The sequence below is a fragment of the Notamacropus eugenii genome, chromosome 6 (assembly GCF_028372415.1).
Source record: "Notamacropus eugenii isolate mMacEug1 chromosome 6, mMacEug1.pri_v2, whole genome shotgun sequence".
NCBI lineage: Eukaryota > Metazoa > Chordata > Mammalia > Diprotodontia > Macropodidae > Notamacropus > Notamacropus eugenii.
The window spans coordinates 269,075,367-269,096,609 of record NC_092877.1 but is presented as its reverse complement, the minus strand read 5'-3'; the positions used below and the strand labels follow the sequence as shown (position 1 = coordinate 269,096,609).

Here is a 21,243-nt window from a genome sequence, read left to right as displayed (position 1 = left end):
TTCATAACAATTATATAAATTTTTTAGGGCATAAAAAGTCATTGATATATATGTAAAAAACTAGAAATATTGAGTGCATTCTTTATGGAGTATAACATAATTAACAAAAGAAATGCGAACAAAATACATAATGAATGGATCAAAGGACAAATTATAGAAAAATAAATGACACTATTTCAGAAAATGATAACTTTGGTAAGAATGTAATGATGGCACAACCTATTACAATTGTTGGAAGATAATTAAACTGATCTTTAGAAGAAATTTTATCTCTTTAACCATATATCAAAAATAGAGAGACTGATATGACCAGTAAGTTGAACAGACTAACAACTAAATCCACAGTGTTGCAAATTAATTATTCCTAAACAAACTCCAAAGTACAAATTCTGAAAAATTAAAATGCACAAAATTCAAAACAAAACCTGTTAAGTTTATAAGTACAATTAAGAGCTATTTTTAAAAATGCATAGATAAATTTAAAAGAAAAAATCGATATCAAAATTAGAAAATAGGATTCACACTAAATATAGGTATAATAAAGGAAATGATTAGGAGCTCCTATAGCAGTTACATGCCAATAAATTAAAACATATGAAATGAGTTTATAAAAACACAAAATATGCAGATTAGCATAGTAGCAAACATAAAATCTAAACACTATGTTAAATAAACCATGCATATGCATCAAAATATGTTTTTTAAAAAGTTGCCCCAATGAAGTCTCAAGTGAATTCCACCCAACATTTAACAATGAAACATTTTTCTTATGTAAAATATTTGCAAAAGTAGAGAAAAAAAACATTGCCAAAATCATTATATGAAGAAAAAATGCCCTGATACTCACACCAGGAGGGATAAAAAAGAGAAAGAAAGCTATTCACTAATGTCATTAACTAATACTCAAACAAAGTATTAAATAATATACCGTGTTGAAAAAATACCTTAATGATATTCTGAAAAATATTATTTACTGCTCTCCACTTGGATTTACACCAATAATGCTAGACTAACTCAAGAAGGAAAAAAAAGAATTATAATAACATAGTACAAAAATTTAGGATGACATGAATATATAAAGTATTAGAAAAAGCTTTAATAAAGTTTATTTACATAAATGACAAAGTTTAAGAATAAATAAACATTTTCTAAACTTGGCAAAATGTTTACCTAAAATCAAGAATTAGTATAATTTGTAATGAGGAAGAGAACACATTCTAGTAACATGACAGATAAAGCAAAGATGGCCACTGTCCCCATCATGATTTGAAATAGTGTTAGATAGCTTTATCAATAAGGAAAAACAGAAGATGAGCAAGTAAGCATGGGCTTAATCAGATTATCTGTATTTTCAAATTGTATGATGGTTTACTTAGAAAATTCCTTTTTAAGAAATCAAAATTGTTATTATTTTTCTTAAATTAGCAGAGTAAAAAAGAAACCCAGAAAATCATCAACTTTCTACATATTACCAAAAAAAATCTAGAAAAAAGGGTTAGAGTGACAAGTTTTCCCTTGAGATAATAGCTGGATGAATTCAATATGTGGGAACAAAACTACAAATTTGCATAAATATTCATTCTTTATAGAATTTAAATATACTAATAGTCAGAGATTGTATGTGCATGGAAAATCAATATAATAAAAATTATGCTACTACCAATATTATGCTACAGATTTATCTTCATCATATAATTAAAAATATTTCTAAGAATTGGAAAGGTTAATTTAAAAAATTCATTTGGTGGAATAAAATATTACTTGTTGAGAACAAAAATAGGGGAGGAAGTAAGAGGGTCTGCAGAGATACTACAAAGGAATAATTTCATATCTAGTGTTTGATAAATTCACATAAACTTGTTTTTTTTTTTTAACATTTATTTTCACAAAATTTTGGATTACAAATTTTCTCCCCTTTTATCCCCTCCTCCCCCAATCCCAAGCATTCTAATTGCCCCTGTGACCAATCTGCTCTCCCCTCTATGCTCCCTCCCTGCCCTTGTCTCCGTCTTCTCTTTTGTCCTGTAGGGCCAGATAGCTTTCTTGACCCCTTAACCTGTATTTCTTATTTCCCAGTGGTAAGAACATTACATTTGATCCTAACACTTTGATTTCCAACATCTTTAGCTCCCTCCCTCTCCACCCCTTCCCCTTGGAAGACAAGCAATTCAATATAGGCCAAATCTGTGTAGTTTTGCAAATGATTTCCATACTAGTTGTATTGTATAGGACTAACTATATTTCCCTCCATCCTATCCTGTCCCCCATTACTTCTATTCTCTTATGATCCTTTCCCTCCTCATGAGTGTCAACCTCGGATTGCATTCTCCTCCCCATGCCCTCCTCTCCATCCTCCCCCCCACTCTGCTTGTGCCCCTGTCCCCCACTCACCTGTATTATGAGATAGGTTTTCCTATCAAAATGAGTGTGCATTTTATTCTTTCCTTTCGTGGAATGTGATGAGAGTAGACCTCATGTTTTTTCTCTTTCCTCCCCTCTTTATCCCTCCACTAATAAGTCTTTTGCTTGCCTCTTTTATGAGAGATAATTTGCCCCATTCAACTTCTCCCTTTCTCCTCCCATTATTTCTCTCTCACTGCCTGATTTCATTTTTTTTTTTGAGATATGATCCCATCCTCTTCAGTTCCCTCCGTGCACTCTGTCTCTATGTATGTGTGCGTGTGTGCATGTGTGTGTGTGTGTACTCCCACCCAGTGCCCAGATACTGAAATGTTTCAAGAGTTACAAATATTGTCTTTCCATGTAGGAATGTAAACAGTTCAACTTTAGTAAGTCCCTTATGACTTCTTTTTGCTGTTCACCTTTTCATGGTTCTCTTCATTCTTGTGTTAGAAAGTCAAATTTTCTTTTCAGCTCTGGTCTTTTCATCAAGAAAATTTGAAAATCCTCTATTTCATTGAAAGACCATTTTTCCTCCTGAAGTATTATACTCAGTTTTGCTGGGTAGGTGATTCTTGGTTTTAGTCCTAGTTCCTTTGACTTCTGGAATATCCTATTCCATTCCCTTCTATCCCTTAATGTAGAGAGTGCTAGATCTTGTGTTATCCTGATTGTATTTCCACAATACTTGAATTGTTTCTTTCTAGCTGCTTGCAATATTTTCTCTTTCACCTGGGAATTCTGGAATTTGGCCACAATGCTCCTAGGAGTTTCTCCTTTTGGATCTCTTTCATGCGGCGTTTTGCAGATTCGTTGAATGTTTATTTTGCCCTCTGGTTCTAGAATCTCAGGGCAGTTTTCCTTGATAATTTCATGGAAGATGATGTCTAGGCTCTTCTTTTGATCATGGTTTTCAGGTAGTCCCAGAATTTTTACATTGTCTCTCCTCATTCTATTTTCCAGGTCAGTTGTTTTTCCAATAAGATATTTCACATTATCTTCCATTTTTCGAATCTTCCCGCTATGTTCTGTGATATCTATCTTTCTCATAAAGTCCTTAGCGTCCATCTGTGCCATTCCAGTTTTGAAAGAACTGTTTTCTTCAGTGAGCTTTTGCATCTCCTTTTCCATTTGGCTAATTCTGCTTTTGAAAGCATTCTTCTCCTCATTGGCCTTTTGAACCTCTTTTGCCAATTGAGTTAGGCTAGTTTTCAAGGTGTTAATTTCTTCAACATTTTTTTGGTTCTCCTTTAGCAGGGAGCTGATCTGCTTTTCATGCTTCTCTTTCATCCCTCTCATTTCTCTTCCTAGTTTTTCCTCCACCTCTCTAACTTGATTTTCAAAATTCTTTTTGAGCTCTTCCATGGCCTGAGCCCATTGGGTGGGCTGGGACACAGAATCCTTGATTTCTGTGTCTTTGCCTGATGGTAAGCATTGTTCCTCCTCATCAGAAAGGAAGGGAAGAAGTGTCTTTTCTCCAAGAAAGTACCCTTCAATAGTTTTATTTCTTTTCCCTTTTCTGGGCATTCTCCCCAGCCAGTGGCTTGACCTCTGAATATTCTCCTCACACCCACCTTGCCTCCTGGTCCTCCCAGCCAGCGTTTGGGGACTGAGATTCAAATGCTGCTTCCCGCCATAGGGCTTTTGGCGGGGGCAGGGCTGCTATTCAGTGTGAGAATTAAGTTCAGATGGTCAGGTCGGGGCAGGGCCGCCTCTCAGGCTGTGTTCCCTCAGGGGGTTTATGCATAGACCTTCCACAATGGATCCAGGCTCCTGCCCGCTTGGGGAGCCCCTGTCTGCAGCCACCTCTCAGCTTCTATCCCCCGGGGGGGGCCCCCGGAGCCATGGGGACACCCCACTCCCCTCTCGACCCGCCAAAGAGACTCTCTCACCGACCCTCGTCACCTGTGAGTGGGGGGGCTTGTGCCACCGCTGGAGATCCCGTCTCTGAAGTCTGCTCGAATCTGTACCTCTCGGAGCCGTGGCTGCTGCAGGTCCGGGCTGGCCTCTGGACGGACCTTTTGCGAGAGGTTTGCAGGTCCCTCTCTGGGTGGAGGGACCCGCGTGGCTGCTGGAGGTCCCGTCCCCGAAGCCCGCTCAGATCTTTTCCTCATGGTATCGCAGCCGCTGCAGGGCTGCTGTCAGCTCCCAGTCCCGGCGCCCAGTCCGTAGGGCGAAGGACCCCCTGCGAGAGGTTTGCAGGTCTCTCCGGAACAGAAATCTCCCTCGCTCCAATATTCCGTGGCCTCTGGGTGCAGAATTCACGGTGGGTTGGTCCCCTCTAGCCGTTCTGTGAGTTATGGGTTCGGAGCTATGTGTATGTGCGTCTTTCTACTAGGCCATCTTGGCTCCTCCCCCACATAAACTTGTTAATGGAAAAAGGGACCCTATTTGCCAAGAGCTATTGAAAGAACTAGAAACCTGTGTGGTAAAAAATTTTTAAAAATGAAAATGCCTAGAATAATGTTATGCCTAATCCTACAATAGCTCCACAATGAAAAAAATAAACTAATTATAATAAGTCATGCTACGACAAAAGAAGATAATGGAAATTTGTATATTTCACAATTATGGATGGGAGTAGATTTTTTATTAGACAAGGGATAGAAAAGACAATGAAAAGGTAAAATAGATATCTCAATTATATGAAGCAAAATCTGGTGCACAAGTAACACATTCCACAAGAACTAAGAAAATATATGAATTGGAAAAAAAAGTCTTTGTATTATATTTCTGTGTTAAAAATAAAACACCCCAAAATATACAGGAAACTAACATCATTTATGCTGACTTAGAGATCTTTCCTAATAGGCAAGTAGTCAAAATATAAGAATAATTTTAAAAGAACTCCAAAACGGAAATAATATCTTGAAAAAATTTCAAAATCACTAATAATCAAAGAAAAGGAAATATTCTGTAAAGTAGTACCTCACACATCAAGGAAATAAGGGAAAGAAAAGATGGAAAGTTTCATTTTATGAAAGACTGTGAGAAGAGAGGGACACTGATTAATTATAGGTGGACCTATGGATTGATTCAAGTGTCCTTGAAAACCATTTGGAATTAAGCCACAGGAGCAAATACATTGTCAGAACCCTCTAACTTTAGAGATTCCACTAATTGGATTACATTTTAATAAGATTATTGGCAACGTGAAAGGTGTTCTCCACATGTTTAAAAATGTTCATAGAGCTATGGTTACCTGTCACAAAAATTCAGAAATAAAAATCATGCCCAATAACTGAATAAATTATGGAAAATGAACATAATGGAATTTTATTGCATTTTAAGCAGTGATAAATATCAAAAAACTCAACGATTTCCATCAAGGAAGAGTGAAGAAATAAAAGCCAGAAGAACAATATATAAAATGACTACAGACATGCAAATATCCTCAATAATGAAGAAGTAATGAAGTTCTTGTCATACAAGACAAATACACTAACAATTGCTAATGTTTGAAATGTACTTTTAAAGTTAAAGATAAGATTTTTGGACAGAGATATGTACTCTGCAGGAAGGTATACCTGGATGCTTATTGGGAAGTGTCTATTGTATTCAAACCAAATATATCAATACATTAAAAAACAATAAGTGGCAAAATCTCCCTTAAGTAAAATATTTAATGACTTACACTGCATTCTGGTATCCTTTATTACAGGCTTATGTGACTACACTATATTTTTCCTATTACATTTCCAGTGATTATGTTTCTTTTAAGGAAAGTTTCTACTTAAAGTACCTGAGCCTTGCCTTTGACCCAATAATATTTATATTTTTCAAAAAAAAATCAACTTATTAGCACAGATGCCATGTCTATTAAATTTATAGATGATCTAAAGTTTGAGGGTAGTTAACACATTGAACCAAATAATAGGAATTCTGAGAGATCTCAAAAGCATAGAAAATGGACTAAATCTAATAAAATGGAATTTTATAGGAACAAATGTAAACTACTATGCCTTGGGTCAAAAAAAAATCAATGTCACAATTTTAAGATGGGTAAAGGATTACTGGGCAAAAAGCAATTTATATTAAAAAAAAATCTGAGGTTTCAGAGGGCAACAGTCTCACTGTGTCAATAGTGTATCATGGCAGACATAAAGAAAATGTGATCTCCAGCTTCACTGGAAAGTAGGGAATGTTTATACAGCTCTCTTTGTGGTGGCAAAGAACTGGAATTTGCAGGGATACTTGTCAACTTGGAAGTGGCTGAACCAGTTGTGGTGTATGATTCTGAAGGAGTGTTGTAGAAAGGCATGGAAAGACTTGCACAAAATGATGAAGAGTTAATTGCATATGATAGCAGCAATATATTTTTCAGAATTATTAAGCAACTAAATAAAGGACATAAGAAAAACTATGCACATCTAGACAAAGAATATATATATGTATGTGTATGTGTATATGCATATGTGTATATATGTACATATATGCTTATTTATACATCGTTTATACACACAAATATATACATGCACCTATGCATGCATATATACACATATGTACATAAGCATATGTGTATGTACATATGTAGATATGTATATGTATGTACTATACTGTATTTTGGAAGTGCCAGTACTATTCCATGAATTGAAAATAAATTTTAAAAGAAGAAAGAAAGAAAAATAATCTGAAAGAACAGAAGGTAACACTTCCATTATACCATTCCTTGGTCAGGCTATATCCAGATAATTGTGTTCATTTCCAGGACTAAATTCCAGGATTGCATACATTTTAGGATGGACACAAAGCAGCAGTAGAGTAGTAGGAGAAAGACAATCAGGTTTTGATGAATATTGTGATTATTACATAAAATAAATGGAAGGAACTTAGCATGAAGAAAAGATGGAGAATGCTTATTATGATTATCTACAAATATTTAAAGTTCAATTATAGAGAAGATGCATTAGATTTGTTTTGCTTGCCCTAAAAGACAGAATTAAGAGTAATATGAGGAAATTTCAGAGAGACATATTCAATTTTGGTCTAAGGAAAATCTTTTTTTTAATAACCAAGCCATGCAAAAAGTAATCGACTATCTCAGTAGGTAGTGATTTCCTCCACATTAGTGGCCTTAAGGAAAAGCTGAATGACTGCTTGATCAGGATGACAGAAGATGGATGTGGATACAGGTACAAGTACAGTTGAACTAATGGACTCTGAGAACCTTTCCAATTCTGAGATTCTAGGGTTTTGTGACCCTAGGTATCGGTGAAGTATTTGGTGTAATGGATACTGCCTTGGACTCGAAGTCAAGAGAAAATGGGTTGGAGGCCAGCATTGGGATGCTTACTAAACTATGTGACCTTCAGCAAGTTATTAAACTTATCTGAACCTCTGTTTTCTAATCTGTAAGAGAGGGATAATAATGTTTTCATTACCAGTATCATAAGGTTGTTGGAAGGAAAGTGCTTTGAAAGTTTGAAGTAGCTATAGAAGTGAGTTATGGTTGTTGTGATAGGTTGTATTACTTTATTATCCTTTGGATAAATTTTAAAACATTTTATATCTCCTTCAAAATCTATCTCATTGGAGAAAAATTGGAAATTTTAGCTATGATCCTCCTGTGAATTATTTAATGTTTTCTATTTTCAATATTATAAAATATTTTTTAAACTCTATGAGACACCTCACTAAACTATATTAGATTATTTTATAATCCATAAATCACTGCAGTGATGTAGTATAATGGCTCTTACACCCTCCTACTGTCGATTGGATGTCTTGATTTACTGACTATTTACATGCTAAATGAACAATATAGGAAATATATTGTAAATATAGCAAAAACAAAATTCCATTTATATGACACGTACTAATAGCTTTGATAAGAATCATGATGCTGCAGTGTGCATTTGCATTCCATAAACAGCTTTTCCTTCTACACGAGTTCCTATAACTTAAGAATAGGTAAACTTGCTTAAGGCAAATTTTTGTAACATGATTTTATTCCTGGGCCAAATTCTTTATGACTCTGCACACAGCCCGCATTTCATTTTTTTTTTTTTAAACGAGAAACCCAGGGTGAAATTGAGTGAGTTGCCATTTCATTAGCAGCATTTACATCAACTATTCATATGTGCATGATTGTGACAGGAGAGGTACAAGTTATACTCTTTCTCTACCTTTCATATTTCCACGTTTCAATATTTCAGAAGGGGAACTTAGACTGGAAATACGTCTTCAAAGTGTCATTTAATTAGCAGCATTTACACTATCTATTCAAATATGTGAGTTGACAGGAGTATGAGAATTTTATTCTTCCTTCCTCAAATCTCCTCTCTATTTTTCCTGACTGTTTACACAAGTCTAGGTTCACAGGTAATACATACAGAAGAAACTTTAAAGAAAACCTAGTTCACATTTAGAAATCTGCACGAGAAAATGAGGCATGGAGATGTTAAATGACTTGTTCAATGTCCACCATCAATAAATAAGAAACCTGCAATTCAAACTCATGTTACTCAACCACAGAATTTCAGGGTTACAACGAGATTTCAACATTGGAACTCGGAGGCACTCAAAGGTCATAAACATCAAGTCACATGTACATAATGGAGTATGCTATTCCTACCCTGTTCTTGGTTTCCAGACTTTCAAACCATGGCCCTGCTGTTGTGTCAACAGCCAATGGAGCCTTTTATCCCTATCCCAGCCACCCAACGTATTGCATTGGTGAGTTCTTCAGCCTGCATTCCTCTCCTGTCTGAAATTCTGGCTTCCAGACTTCAAAAAACACTTCCTAGTGAGAGCTAGGTGGCACAGTGGGTAGAGCACTGGGTTTGGAATTAGGAAGGCTCCTATTCATGAGTTTATCCAATCTCAGACATTTATTAGTTGTGTGAGACTGGGCAAGTCACTTAACCCTATTTGCCTCAATTTTTCATCTGTAAAATGAACTAGAAAAGGACTTGGCTAAGTGTTTCAGTATCTCTGCCAAGAAATCCTTCCCCTCCTCCACCCCAAGGGGTCATTAAGAGGAAGACACCACTGAAATGACTAAACAACAGTAACATGATGGATCCTTTCCTTCTCTCCCCACTTAACCCCACCCATCACTCTTCAGCCCTCTCTTTTATATTTGCATGTTGTCTTCCACTATTAGAATGCAAGTTTTCAGAGAAGGAGATCTATCTTTCTTTTTGCATATATTTGCATCTAGCACTTAATAGAGTATCTGGCAGATAGTATTCACTTAATAAATTCTTTTTTTTCTTTCTCATTTCATTTCTTCCTTCAAATAAAAATTCCCTCAATAATATACCGGATACATGGTCATCTAGCCCATAGTTAAAGATCTCTAATCAGGGAGAACTTTCTAATTTAACTTTTAAAAAGCTCTAATTATCTAGAAAGCTTCTTTTTTTCTTTTACATCAGCTGTAGATTTACCTTTTCGCAATTGCCAGTCGTCTTCTTGCTAGGTCTGTCCTCTAGGGCCAAAAAACACAAGGGTCATTCCTCATTTTCCTTTGAGGAAAACCTTCAGATTCTTCAATAGCTGTTATATAATTCCCACTGCTTTCTTCTCCAAATATTATTTTCTTTAGGAGAAACATTACTCATCATAGATGACCTAGAATGCTCACTATCCTGGTCTCTCAGCCCTGGAGGTCTTCTGACTAAATCCATAGATCTCTCTACTGTAACACATTGTTGTTCATGTTCAACTGTGTCCTACTCTTTGTGACCCCATTTGGAGTTTTGTGGGTAAAGATAGTAGAGTGGTTTGACATTTCCTTCTCTAGATAATTTTACTGATGAGCTGAGGTAGAGGGTCAAGTGACTTGACCAGAGTCACACAGCTAGTTAAGTATCTGAGACCATATTTGAATTCAGGAAGATGAGTCTTCTTGACTTCAGGCCCAGTGTTCTGCCCACTGTACCACCCAGTTGCCCAGATAAGTGAAGATGTAATTCATATCCCAGGGCAAATTAGTATGTGGGTACATAGAAGATAAATCACTCCATTGCCTAGGAGCAGCAACTTTGTGCACTTTTCTTTATGGCCCAGGTGTAACCTTGAGCAAGACTAGCCATCTATCTGGAAGTGGAATGCAAGCCTGTCTTCAAAGTGAACTTTATTTTCAAACCCAGTAACATTGGCACAGTGGCAATATATCTAAATGCTCTATAGCTGACTGCAATGCTTTTCGTGTCTTAACTTCATGACTCTCAACTCAAAAGATAGAAGCTGAGAACTAAGGAAAAGGAGAAATCTTGGGAAGGGAAACATCAAATTCACAGAGAATGTGATTTTTTTTTCCTTTTGGATTATAGATTTCAATGATTAAATTCCTTTTTTTAGTCAAATTTTCTTTTATTTTTAGATTTTTTTGGTTTTTTTTAATAATTACTTTGTTTTCAGTGTCCTACAATTACTTCCATATATCTTAATTTTTTTCTCCTTCTTTCTTCCCCCCCTCTCTCCACTCTCTCTCCCAGATGACTTGCAAACTTATATAGGTTCTACACATACATTCTTATTAAATACAATTTCACCTGAGTCATGTTGAATCAAAGAATTAAAATGAATGGAAGAAACCATAAAACAAAACAAAACAAAACATAACAGAAAAGAAAATGATCTGCTTCATTCTGCGATCGAGTTCCATATGTCTTTCTCAGGATGTGGAAGGCTTTTTGCCTCAAAAGTCCATTGGGAATTTTTAAGGTTCTTGCATTGCTATGAAGAGTTATCAGGTCTACCAGAAAAATTCCTCACACACTGTAGTTGTTGCTGTGTACAAAGTTCTCCTGGTTCTGCTCCTTTCACACAGCATCAGTTCATATAAGTCTTGCCAGGCCTTTCTAAAATCTTCCTGTTCATCATTTCTCATAGCACAATAATGTTCCATTACATTCATATACCACAACTTGTTCAGCCGTTTCCCAATTGATGGGCATCCCCTTGATTTTCAGTTTTTGGCCACCTCAAAGAGAGGTGCTATAAATATTTTTGTACATGTGGGACCCCTTCCCATTTTTATGATTTCTTTGGGATTCAGTCCCAGAAGTAATATTGCTGAGTCAAAGGGTATGCACATTTTTGTAGCCCTTTGGACATAGTTCCAAATTGCTCTCCAGAGTGGTTGGATTAGCTCACAGCTCCACCAACAATGAATTAGTGTTCCAACTCTCCCACATCTTCTCCAACATTTATCATCTTCCTGTTTTGTCATGTTTGCCAATCTGATAGGAGTGATGTGGAACCTCAGAGTTGTTTTGATTTGCATCTCTATAAGCAATAGTGATTTAGAGCATTTTTTCATATGACTTTAGATAGTTTTAATTTCTTCTTCTGAAAACTGTCTGTTCATATCCTTTGACCATTTATCAATTGGAGAATGACTTGTATTCTTGTAAATTTGGCTCAGTTCTTTATACATTTTAGAAATAAGACCTTTATCACAGACATTAGTTGCAAACATTTTTCTGCTTCCCTCCTAATCTTGGTTGCATTGGGTTTGTTTGTGCAAAAACTTTATAATTTAATGTAATCAAAATTATCCATTTTGTATTTTATAATGTTTTCTGTCTCTTGTTTAGTCAAAAATTTCTCCATTCTCCATAAATCTGACAAATACACTATTCCTTACTCCCCTAATTTGTTTATAGTAGCAATCTTTATACCTAGATCATGTACCCATTTGGACTTTATTCTTTTATACAATGTCAGGCATTGGTCTATGCATAGTTTCCATCACACTGTTATCCAGTTTTCCCAGCAATTGTTGTCAAACAGTGAGTTTTTATCCCAGAAGCAGGGGTGGTTCGTTTATCAAACAGTAGATTGCTATATTCATTGCCTACTGTGTCTTGAGTACCTAATCTATTCCACTGGACTACCCCTCTATTTCTTAGCCAGTAGCAAGTGGTTTTGATGATTGCTGCTTTATAAAACAATTTGAGATCTGGTAGGGTTAGGCCACCTTCCCTAGCATTTCTTTTCATTAGTTCCCTTGATATTCTGGACCTTTTGTTTTCCCAGATGAATTTTAATAATATTTTTTTCTAGCTCTAGAAAATAATTATCTGGTACTTTGATTGGTATGGCACTGAATAGGAAAATTAATTTAGGTAGAATTATCATTTTTATTATATTTGCTCTGTCTACCCAAGAGCAACTGATGTTTTTCCACTTGCTTATATCTGACTTTATTTGTGTGAAAAGTGTTTTGTAATTGTGTTCATATAGTCCCTGAGTTTGTATGGGCAGGTAGACTCCCAGATATTTGATAGTGTCTACCGAAGCTTTAAATGGGATTTCTCTTTCTATTTCTTGCTGTTGGGCTTTGTTACTAATATATAGAAATGCAGATAGTTTATGTGGGTTTATTTTGTACCTGAAACTTTGCTAAAGTTGTTTATTATTTCAAGTAGATTTTTACTTGATTCTCTGGGATTCTCTAAGTATTTCATCACATCATCTGCAAAAAGAGATAACTTGATTTCTTCTTTGCCTATTCTAATTTCTTCAGTTTCTTTTTCTTCTCTTGTTGCTACAGCTAACATTTCTAGTACTGTATTGAATAACTGTGGTGATAAAAGACATCCTTGTTTCACACTTGATCTTATTGGAAATGCATCTAGCTTATTCCCATTGTATATAATGTTTTCTGATGGTTTTAGGTAGATACTGCTTATTATTTAGCTAATTTTTCAAGCTGGTAAAATGTTCTTCCCAACAAGTGCCTATCCACACACCTTTGGTCAGGAAGTATCAAATTGGATCACTCTTTTAAAGAAGCTGGTTATCCTCTTTATGAAGTGAGACATCAATACTACTTTTCTTTCAGGTATTAGATCAATCACTCAGCAAAAAAAAAAATAGAGTAGGAGTGGATGCTGAATATTTTTTCCACAGTATTACTAAGAAAGATAGATCCTTAGAACCGCTAGATATTATTTCATGGACCCAAAGAGGAAAATCAGCTTCATTGAATTCTAATCATTTTATTTCCTGAGTAAGGACAAGAGTCATAACCAGAAATTCTGGCAGGGTGCAGTTTAAGGGAGGTATGGAAAGAACACAAGAAGAAACCATGGATGTGAAATGATGTCCCATGGATGCAAAAATCACAAGATATTATCCTCATGGATGGAACTTATTAAGTTTGCTGTTGAAAAAGCCACTGCTGGGAAAGAGACTAGGATTTAGCTGGACTGAATAGGAGCTCACCCAGGACACAACTACAGAAATATTATCTAGTAGGTTTCCCCTAATATAAATAAGTATACTTGCTAACTAGAGGCTAAATACATTTCTTTACACTTCCCAGGATAATGCAATCTGTTTAAGCTTTGATGCTTCAGGACAAAGTCTCAGTAGCCTCAACCTAGTCACAGCTCTTTTATCAAGTGTTACTTCATCAGGGATAGTATCTTATTTCTTTGCCCTTCCCATATTCACACTCACCACACCTCACCCTTGTGTACAATCTAAGACTTTTCATGTGACTCGTCTCAGGAATAAAATTGTGTGACTGTAGACATAATACCAATTCAAGGGGTTTCCAGGAAGCATGGATAAATCTGCAGACAGAGTAATTCCTTTGCCAACTTCATTCAGGAAAAAAGGAGAAAAAATATGCTATAGAAGAACATCCCATCACTCAGCCATAATACGTTCTCATCCAACAAGAATAATTAATTCTGCATGTTACAAAAGCAGTCCTGGATGAACATAAGGTTCTAGGAGACTAGACCAAAGAAAATAACAATGAGCATTTCTATAGCACTTAGTAGGTTTCCATTACATTTTAGAGTAACAGTGCCCAATGTATATAAATGTGCAACACCCAAAGGAAAAAAAAAAAGGAAACTGAAACTTAAAACTAAAATAAAATAGTTAAAATAAATCAATGGGCAATTAACTAGTTCTACAATTGTTAAAACTGCTTAAAATTTAAATAAAGAGCTTTAATGATTTAAAATTAATTTTAACCAGGGAAATCTACATTCTATATTTTAGATTAATTTTGTAGTATATCATATCATTTTTGGGTCACAGTATTTATGCTAGAGAGATTTCAAGTCTCACTAAATAATAAAGCCTCACTTTATAATAATATGAAAAATCTATTTTGCACATTAAAAAAATTGTGTAACTCAAGTAAGTGCATTGGAAACTTAGGTGAAATATTTATATTTGGTCACATAAAAAATACTAATACTTTGGAATTTTATCATTTTCCAAATCTGAAATGTCATTAATTAATTCTCTCCTTCACTTCATCCAAGCCACGTATAACAGTTTTCTTAAATCATACCTTTCCACATAATCTAATAGACGAGAACAGTGATTTGAAGCAGGTGCATCATGGCCTCCTACCGCATAAAGAAAACCATCACAGGTGGCCACTCCTACCCCTCCTCTTCTTTTACACATTGGTGCACACATGTTCCACTTGTTGGTATGAGGGTCATAGTATTCCATTGAACTCAAACAAGAACTACCATCACGGCCTCCAACTGAATATAACCTAAAATACAAAAATGGGAAACACATTTTAGCCATATGGAGATTTTATGCGGGCTGGGTAGAAAGGAAAATACACATAATTGCAGTTGGCTTCAATCTGTTAAGAACTACTCCTCAGTAGCATATTCATTCATTAAACAATTATTTATTTTAAAAAAATTAGTAAGTTCAAGCTGATGTGATAGAGGTAAATTGGAAGATAAATAAAATATTCAAAGGTGAAGAAAAAATAATTATAAGCTCCTTCTTAAATGAGGACAAGATTTCCAAGCCAACTGAAAGTTTAAAAAAAATCCCTCGTTTTGGGGAGGAGAGGTTTTGCAGAGTAATAAAAAGATACACATGTTCATTTGGACTTTGAATGCTAGTTTTTGTATAACCTTGAATTAATATTAGAGTTTTATCAAGAAAAAAATTGTATTTTCCTGAAGTTCACTGTTCAGTCTTTGTATTTTCCTGGAAATTAAAAGCTTTCCTTTGTCACAATGCAAAACAACTGTTTTTCTTCTTAGATTGATCTTCTCTCTGTTGTTCTAAGTTTAGGAGGCCTGTGTTTAACTGTAGAAAATGAACAGCAATTACTTAATTTACGCATGTATATTGAAAATGTATTTTTTCTTATTGTTAATGTGTTTTTGCTTATTAGTGGAAGAATATTTCCCTTTCATTAATAGGCCCATGTAACCTCCTTAAGTCACATGGAAGCCTGAGTCACATGAGTCAAGTCACATGGAACAAGAAGGAGTAGAACAAGAAAAGGTAGAGCTAGAGCAGAGCAGAGAGGAAGTTAGAGAGCAGTCAAAGTTGGGAAAGGCAGTTGTCTAGTATGAGTGAGAGAGCTTGTTTGTAATTTGTGTAAGGGGGCTGGTTTGTGGGAAGCCTAACAGGGGAGGGCTTGGGACTAAGGGCTAGTGTTGCCTTCTGCATTGTTATTGTGTATAGATAGATTTCTTTGTTACTATGTTGGATTTGGCTTTTGGGTGTCTGAATAAATGTTTTGGTTCTGTCTTCCATGTGGAGAGTCGGTTGTATTTTGCAATTCAGAATTGCACAGGCATATTCACGGCCACTGTAAGCACTGTGAATATCACATTGGTACTGCAGATGGTCTTCTAAAGACAATTCCCAATAAGAATTTGTCTATTTTGCAGTAATATTTTGTCAATTCTTGATATTTTTCTTCTTTAACACACTTTCTTCTGGTTTTTTTGGTATAACCAATTGTGTTTCATTGTAGTCTTGAAAGATTCTCGAAAAGCTTGGTTTTCCCAAATCCATAATTATTACAATGACTTTCATATTTTTTTAATTATTAACTTTAAGACCTATAACTTTGGTATGTTTCTTTAGAGTAATATCAATACTTAAAAAATAAAGATTGTAAAATATAACAAAGGAGAGCAATGAAACGTGTGTGTGTGTGTGTGTGTATGTGTGCATGTGTGATATGTATAGCAGGAAATCTAGCACTCTGATGAGAAAGTACTAATTGAAGGTGAGGAAACCATTGAAATTTGATTTCATAGAGTTGAGTTCAGATGTCTTGAATCAGTATAATGCCAGTAAAAGCATATACTCATGGCAATTACTATCACAAAATGTAATCCTATCAAAACTTTTGGTTGTCCTAAGTAATTTATATGCCACTGTAAAGAATTTAAAATATTAAAATCTGATTGACCATAAATGCAGTAGTGAAAATGGGAGAACTTCTTTTTTAACAATGGCAATTTCTATTTATTATCTTTCTCACTAATCCAATAAATTCCTTAAAGAGAAAAGTAGAGAAAAAACTAAATTCAAATAAGAATAGGAACACACACACATATACATATACACGTTTATGTATTTGTACACATTTATGTATTTGTATACACATACATTTGTATACATGGATGTGTATATATATGTGTGTGTGTGTATGTGTGTGTGCATGTGTGTGTGTGTGTGTGTGTGTGTGTGTGTGTGTGTGTGTGTGTGTGTGTACATCCAAGAGATTATATAGTAAAGTGGTTAAGAAGCTGGTTACACATACATTGGAAGACTGATTGGTTCAGATTCAAATTCTCTTGAATTAAGTTCTAAAATGTTTCTAAACACATTTCACCCAAGAGTCAATCAAAAATATAGTGCCTGAAAGGTGTTTGAAAATGTACTCCTGAGAAGACACATTTCAAAATATAAAATGGTTAAGAAAAAGATATAATTGTGAAGTAGCAAACGGTATGATTGTCAAAAGTAGTCAGCATTGCACTACTTTTCTCTACCAAAGGTAGAATATTTTGCAGCAAGAAGTTAGACTAAAGAATACAAATATTTTTCTCCTAAAGATTTTCCAAACCAATTGTCATTTCTTTTATCCATTTTATTAAAGTGTGACATGAAGCTTTTCTTCAAAATTTCTATTTTTTCTACCAGGTAAAAGAAGTGTCATTGACAATATTCCTAGCCTCTACCCCCTCCCTAATCAGGGTTTTTAATTCAATTAGTTTCTTTGAAATCCTCATTATTTTTCAAAATAGAGAATCACTTGCAGTGCTTCTTTACTTTTTTCTGCCTTTAAAATGTATCATTTCTAGAAAGCTGTCCTATTTTACAATTTTGTTGCTGCAAGTGTTAAAAGATTTCCTTCTTCTATTTTGTATAAAATATAAGAAAATGACAAAGTGGCCTATTGAAAATTATCCTAATCATAGAAAAAAAACTTATCTTTTTGCCTAGACAACTGCAATCAGTCTGCTAATGTTAACCCCATACCTTCCCATACTTATTTTATCATTGTTTTATAATATACACTAAAGTCTGGCATGTTCAATAGACAATATTAATATCTCTTTGCAAATACTACCTCAAACATTTAAAAACATTAAGCATTCTGGATGAGAATGTCCAAAATAAAGGGACTAAAATATTAGGCTCATGAGATTCACTATGGATCATCCATAACTGGGATATAGAGCAGGGAATCAGTAAGAGAAGTACCCCAAATCCTGCAACCCATATCATTAAAATGACTGAGAATAAATTGGAACAAGCAAATATAACAGGGCAAGCCCCTTTCAGCCAATTATCTAGTGAATTATGCATAATCAAAGTGTTATTCCTCCCATTCTCCTCCAGTAGAAAGTTTTGCTTAATTTGTTTGGATGATAACTTCATGTCAGTATTCTTCCTATATAGACAATTACATAACCATTTTTTCTAAAACCATTAAGTCATTCATATCTGCCTTATGAATTTACTCTTTGAGGACCTTTAAAAAATTCTTGATCAGTTCCCTTAAGCATATAACAAGTGTTGTTCCAGATGACTTTAACATTTCCCACAATAAAAATATTTATAATTGCCCATAGGGTAAACTTTCCACATATATTGCTCATTAAGTTGGTTTCTAACTAGTTGTCTTCCACTGAACACAGTGAAGTTAACAAATGGGAACATTGTAAAGTCTAAGAATTTGACAACGTAGGCTACAAAAGCTCCCAGCTGTGAAACAATTATTCACATGGAGGCTTTTATCATCTTAAACACTCTATGAATTCTGATCTGAATTTATTTCCATGTTTCATTAAAATTGAAGATTTGCTGAATATCTACATCAAGGAAGCACATTATAACCTCTAGATCTTCAATAAATCCATAAGCTTTGACTTAAGTAAGGTAACTGAAGTTCCCCATGTAACATTAATTTTCTTTTCTGTTTACTAAAGGGAATAGGGATTCCCAACTATTTTGCAATATTTATTAATAGGTAAGTCATAATGATCTATGAATGAACTCATCAGGAGATTGGTTCTAAAATAATGATTTGATCACAGAAACTCAAATACCACTTATCAGGACATAAAGGAGCTGTTATCTGTGTCAATGGAAGAAGACAAAACAATATTTAACAATGGATTCTTTAAGATTTAAATTAAGTAATAATGATAAGCTATGCTACAGATTTGATCCAAGACCAACAATTCAAGTGAGTAAATTTCTTTAGTATTCAGGGAACTATCGTTTCATTGGGGAGGACATTCTCTTTATTAATGCAAAAAGTCATGGCAGAAGTAGTGGCAGGACATAACACATAAAATACAGAATTCTGTGAAGTAAATATAATGTAATTCAGGGGAACATGTGCAACTGGGAATCAGGAAAAGAATTTGGAAACATAGGTTAAATACCTTGGCATATAAGGCTCCGTTATGAGGAAAGACCATATATTGTTCTGTCATATGACTAGAGGACTGGAAGGTCATAAAGTTGTTGTGGAAGAGGAAACAGTGAAAGTCAGGCCTAAGGAAGACCTTTCCTAGGGTGTCATGGAAAAAGAAACATGCCATCTGCTAGGTTCCTAACTCAAGTAATTATTCTAGATATCTAAGTGTTAAATTCCATTGTTTCTGTTTTTTGAATTAACATGAACTCTTTCCATTCCCTTGAAATTTTGATTGGCAACTCTGCCCTAGTTATCTGCTACACACGCACACACACGCACACACACATACACACATATAGACCCATGTGTGTATGTGTGTTTATACTAATACATACATGCATGCACATATACACATATATGCAAATATTAACACACTCACATGATGCTTAAGGCCCTGTACTGGTCACTAAGGACAAAAAGAAAAAAATGATGCCATCTCTGCCCTCTTTTGTTGTTGTTGTTCACTTGTTTTTTTAGTCCTATCCAACTCTTCATGGCCCCATTTATGACTTTCTTGACAAAGATATTGGAATTGTTTTCAGTTTTCTTCTCCAGGTCATTTTACAGATGAAGAAACTAAGGCAAACAGGGTTAAGTGACTTGTCCAAGTAATTGTCTAAGGCCAGATTTGAACTCAGATCTTCCTAACTCTAGGTCCAGCATTTTATCTACTAAGTCACTTTACTGGCCTTCTCTGCTCTATAGAAGTGTATATTCTAAGCTAAATTTCCTCACTAAATAAACTCTTTTATGACTGGCAATAATCTATGTAATTTATAGTGTCTGAGCTACCTGGTGTAAAAACAAGGATCCCCACATATACAGGAGAGCCTGCTATCACAGGTTTTTGATCTGCTTTTCTAAAAGGAAAGTAACTTTTGAGGGGTCAACAATCACTTAATCAAGCACATGTATCATTCACTTAGTTCAGGGGAAAAAGTCAACACCCTGAATTTCGGAGAAAATACAAAGAGAGAAGGATCGATAGGGCTTCAAATAAGCAATAGGTACATCATAGATCAATAGACAGATCCAACTGCCTGACCACTACATACATACATAGTTACCAAAGAGAGAAGCACCAACATCTGGGTTTGCAAAGCCAAAGGGCCTCTTAGTGACTGCCCAGAGTCTAGTCTGGCCAAACACCTCCAAAGAGTAAGCCCCAAAGTAAAACCTTACCTCAGAGTATTTATACATTTTTCAGAGCCAGAGGGCATCACGACCCTTGAGAACCAGTGTCTCATTAACAAAAGGTGTGAACCTTCCTACACATCTTCCCAGGCCCATTAATGGGTGGGGAAGATCTTTAATCACATTATTCAATCAGAGACACTTGATTATACTAAAACAAAAAATGAATTTTCAATACACCTGGGGAAAAATAAGATTACATTATAGTGTAGAATGGCTTAGTAAGTGGAAAATATCTTAGGTTATGATTATTAGATAGAGTGTTAAAATTAATAGTAAAACCTGCAACCCCTTTCCCATAACCCTTGATATCTCCTTATTGGGGAAGATTAATGCCCTGCCCTGCAGAAGACATGGAGGGGTGGTGTCGAGAGGTGAGAGCTTCAGTTCTTAGCCAATCCCACTTTGAGGATTCACTATTCAAGTGTTCCTGGCTTCCACCTTTGAGAAAAGAGAGGGAAAAGATTAAACCGACTTCAGGTTGCTGAAAGGAAAGACTCTGGAAAGGTTTGAGAGGACCTGGCAGCATCCATCATAGCCCTATTCCCAAGGTGCTTTGCTAGAGATTTTAAAGAGTTTTCATCTGAGTAAAATTCAGGACACTCTTGCCTGAACTGAGTCATTGAACTGCTAATGGGAGCACCTCTTCATTCTATATTTTCTGGTATGCAGTCTCCTATGTATGACTTCCCTGAGTTCTATTTTGCTACTATTTGATAAATGGGACTTTTTTTTTCTCCCTATTTGCTATATGTATTCATTGTGGAAGGTAGAAAGAAGGTCAAACCTTGCATATAGAGCTTGGGTTCCTCTTTCCCCCAGAAATGACAGAGTGATCTGAAGTTAGATAGAACACAATCATATCCCAAGGACTAAAAATATTTAAGCGAAGAGATAGGTGTACTTCTAGCTCAATATTCCCTTTTTCTGAAGAGAGCAGAGTGGCCTCTTGCTCTAAC

The 21,243-nt window shown here is 35.3% G+C and overlaps 1 protein-coding gene across 1 annotated transcript in view; it reads right to left on the bottom strand.

Annotated features, from left to right (window-relative positions):
• KLHL1 (kelch like family member 1) overlaps positions 1–21,243 on the bottom strand; it is a 566,614-nt gene that overhangs the window by 30,280 nt on the left and 515,091 nt on the right. The window contains exon 9 of the mRNA XM_072622321.1: positions 14,672–14,884. Within this exon, the coding sequence (XP_072478422.1) occupies positions 14,672–14,884 (213 nt within the window). The remainder of the gene's footprint in view (positions 1–14,671; positions 14,885–21,243) is intronic.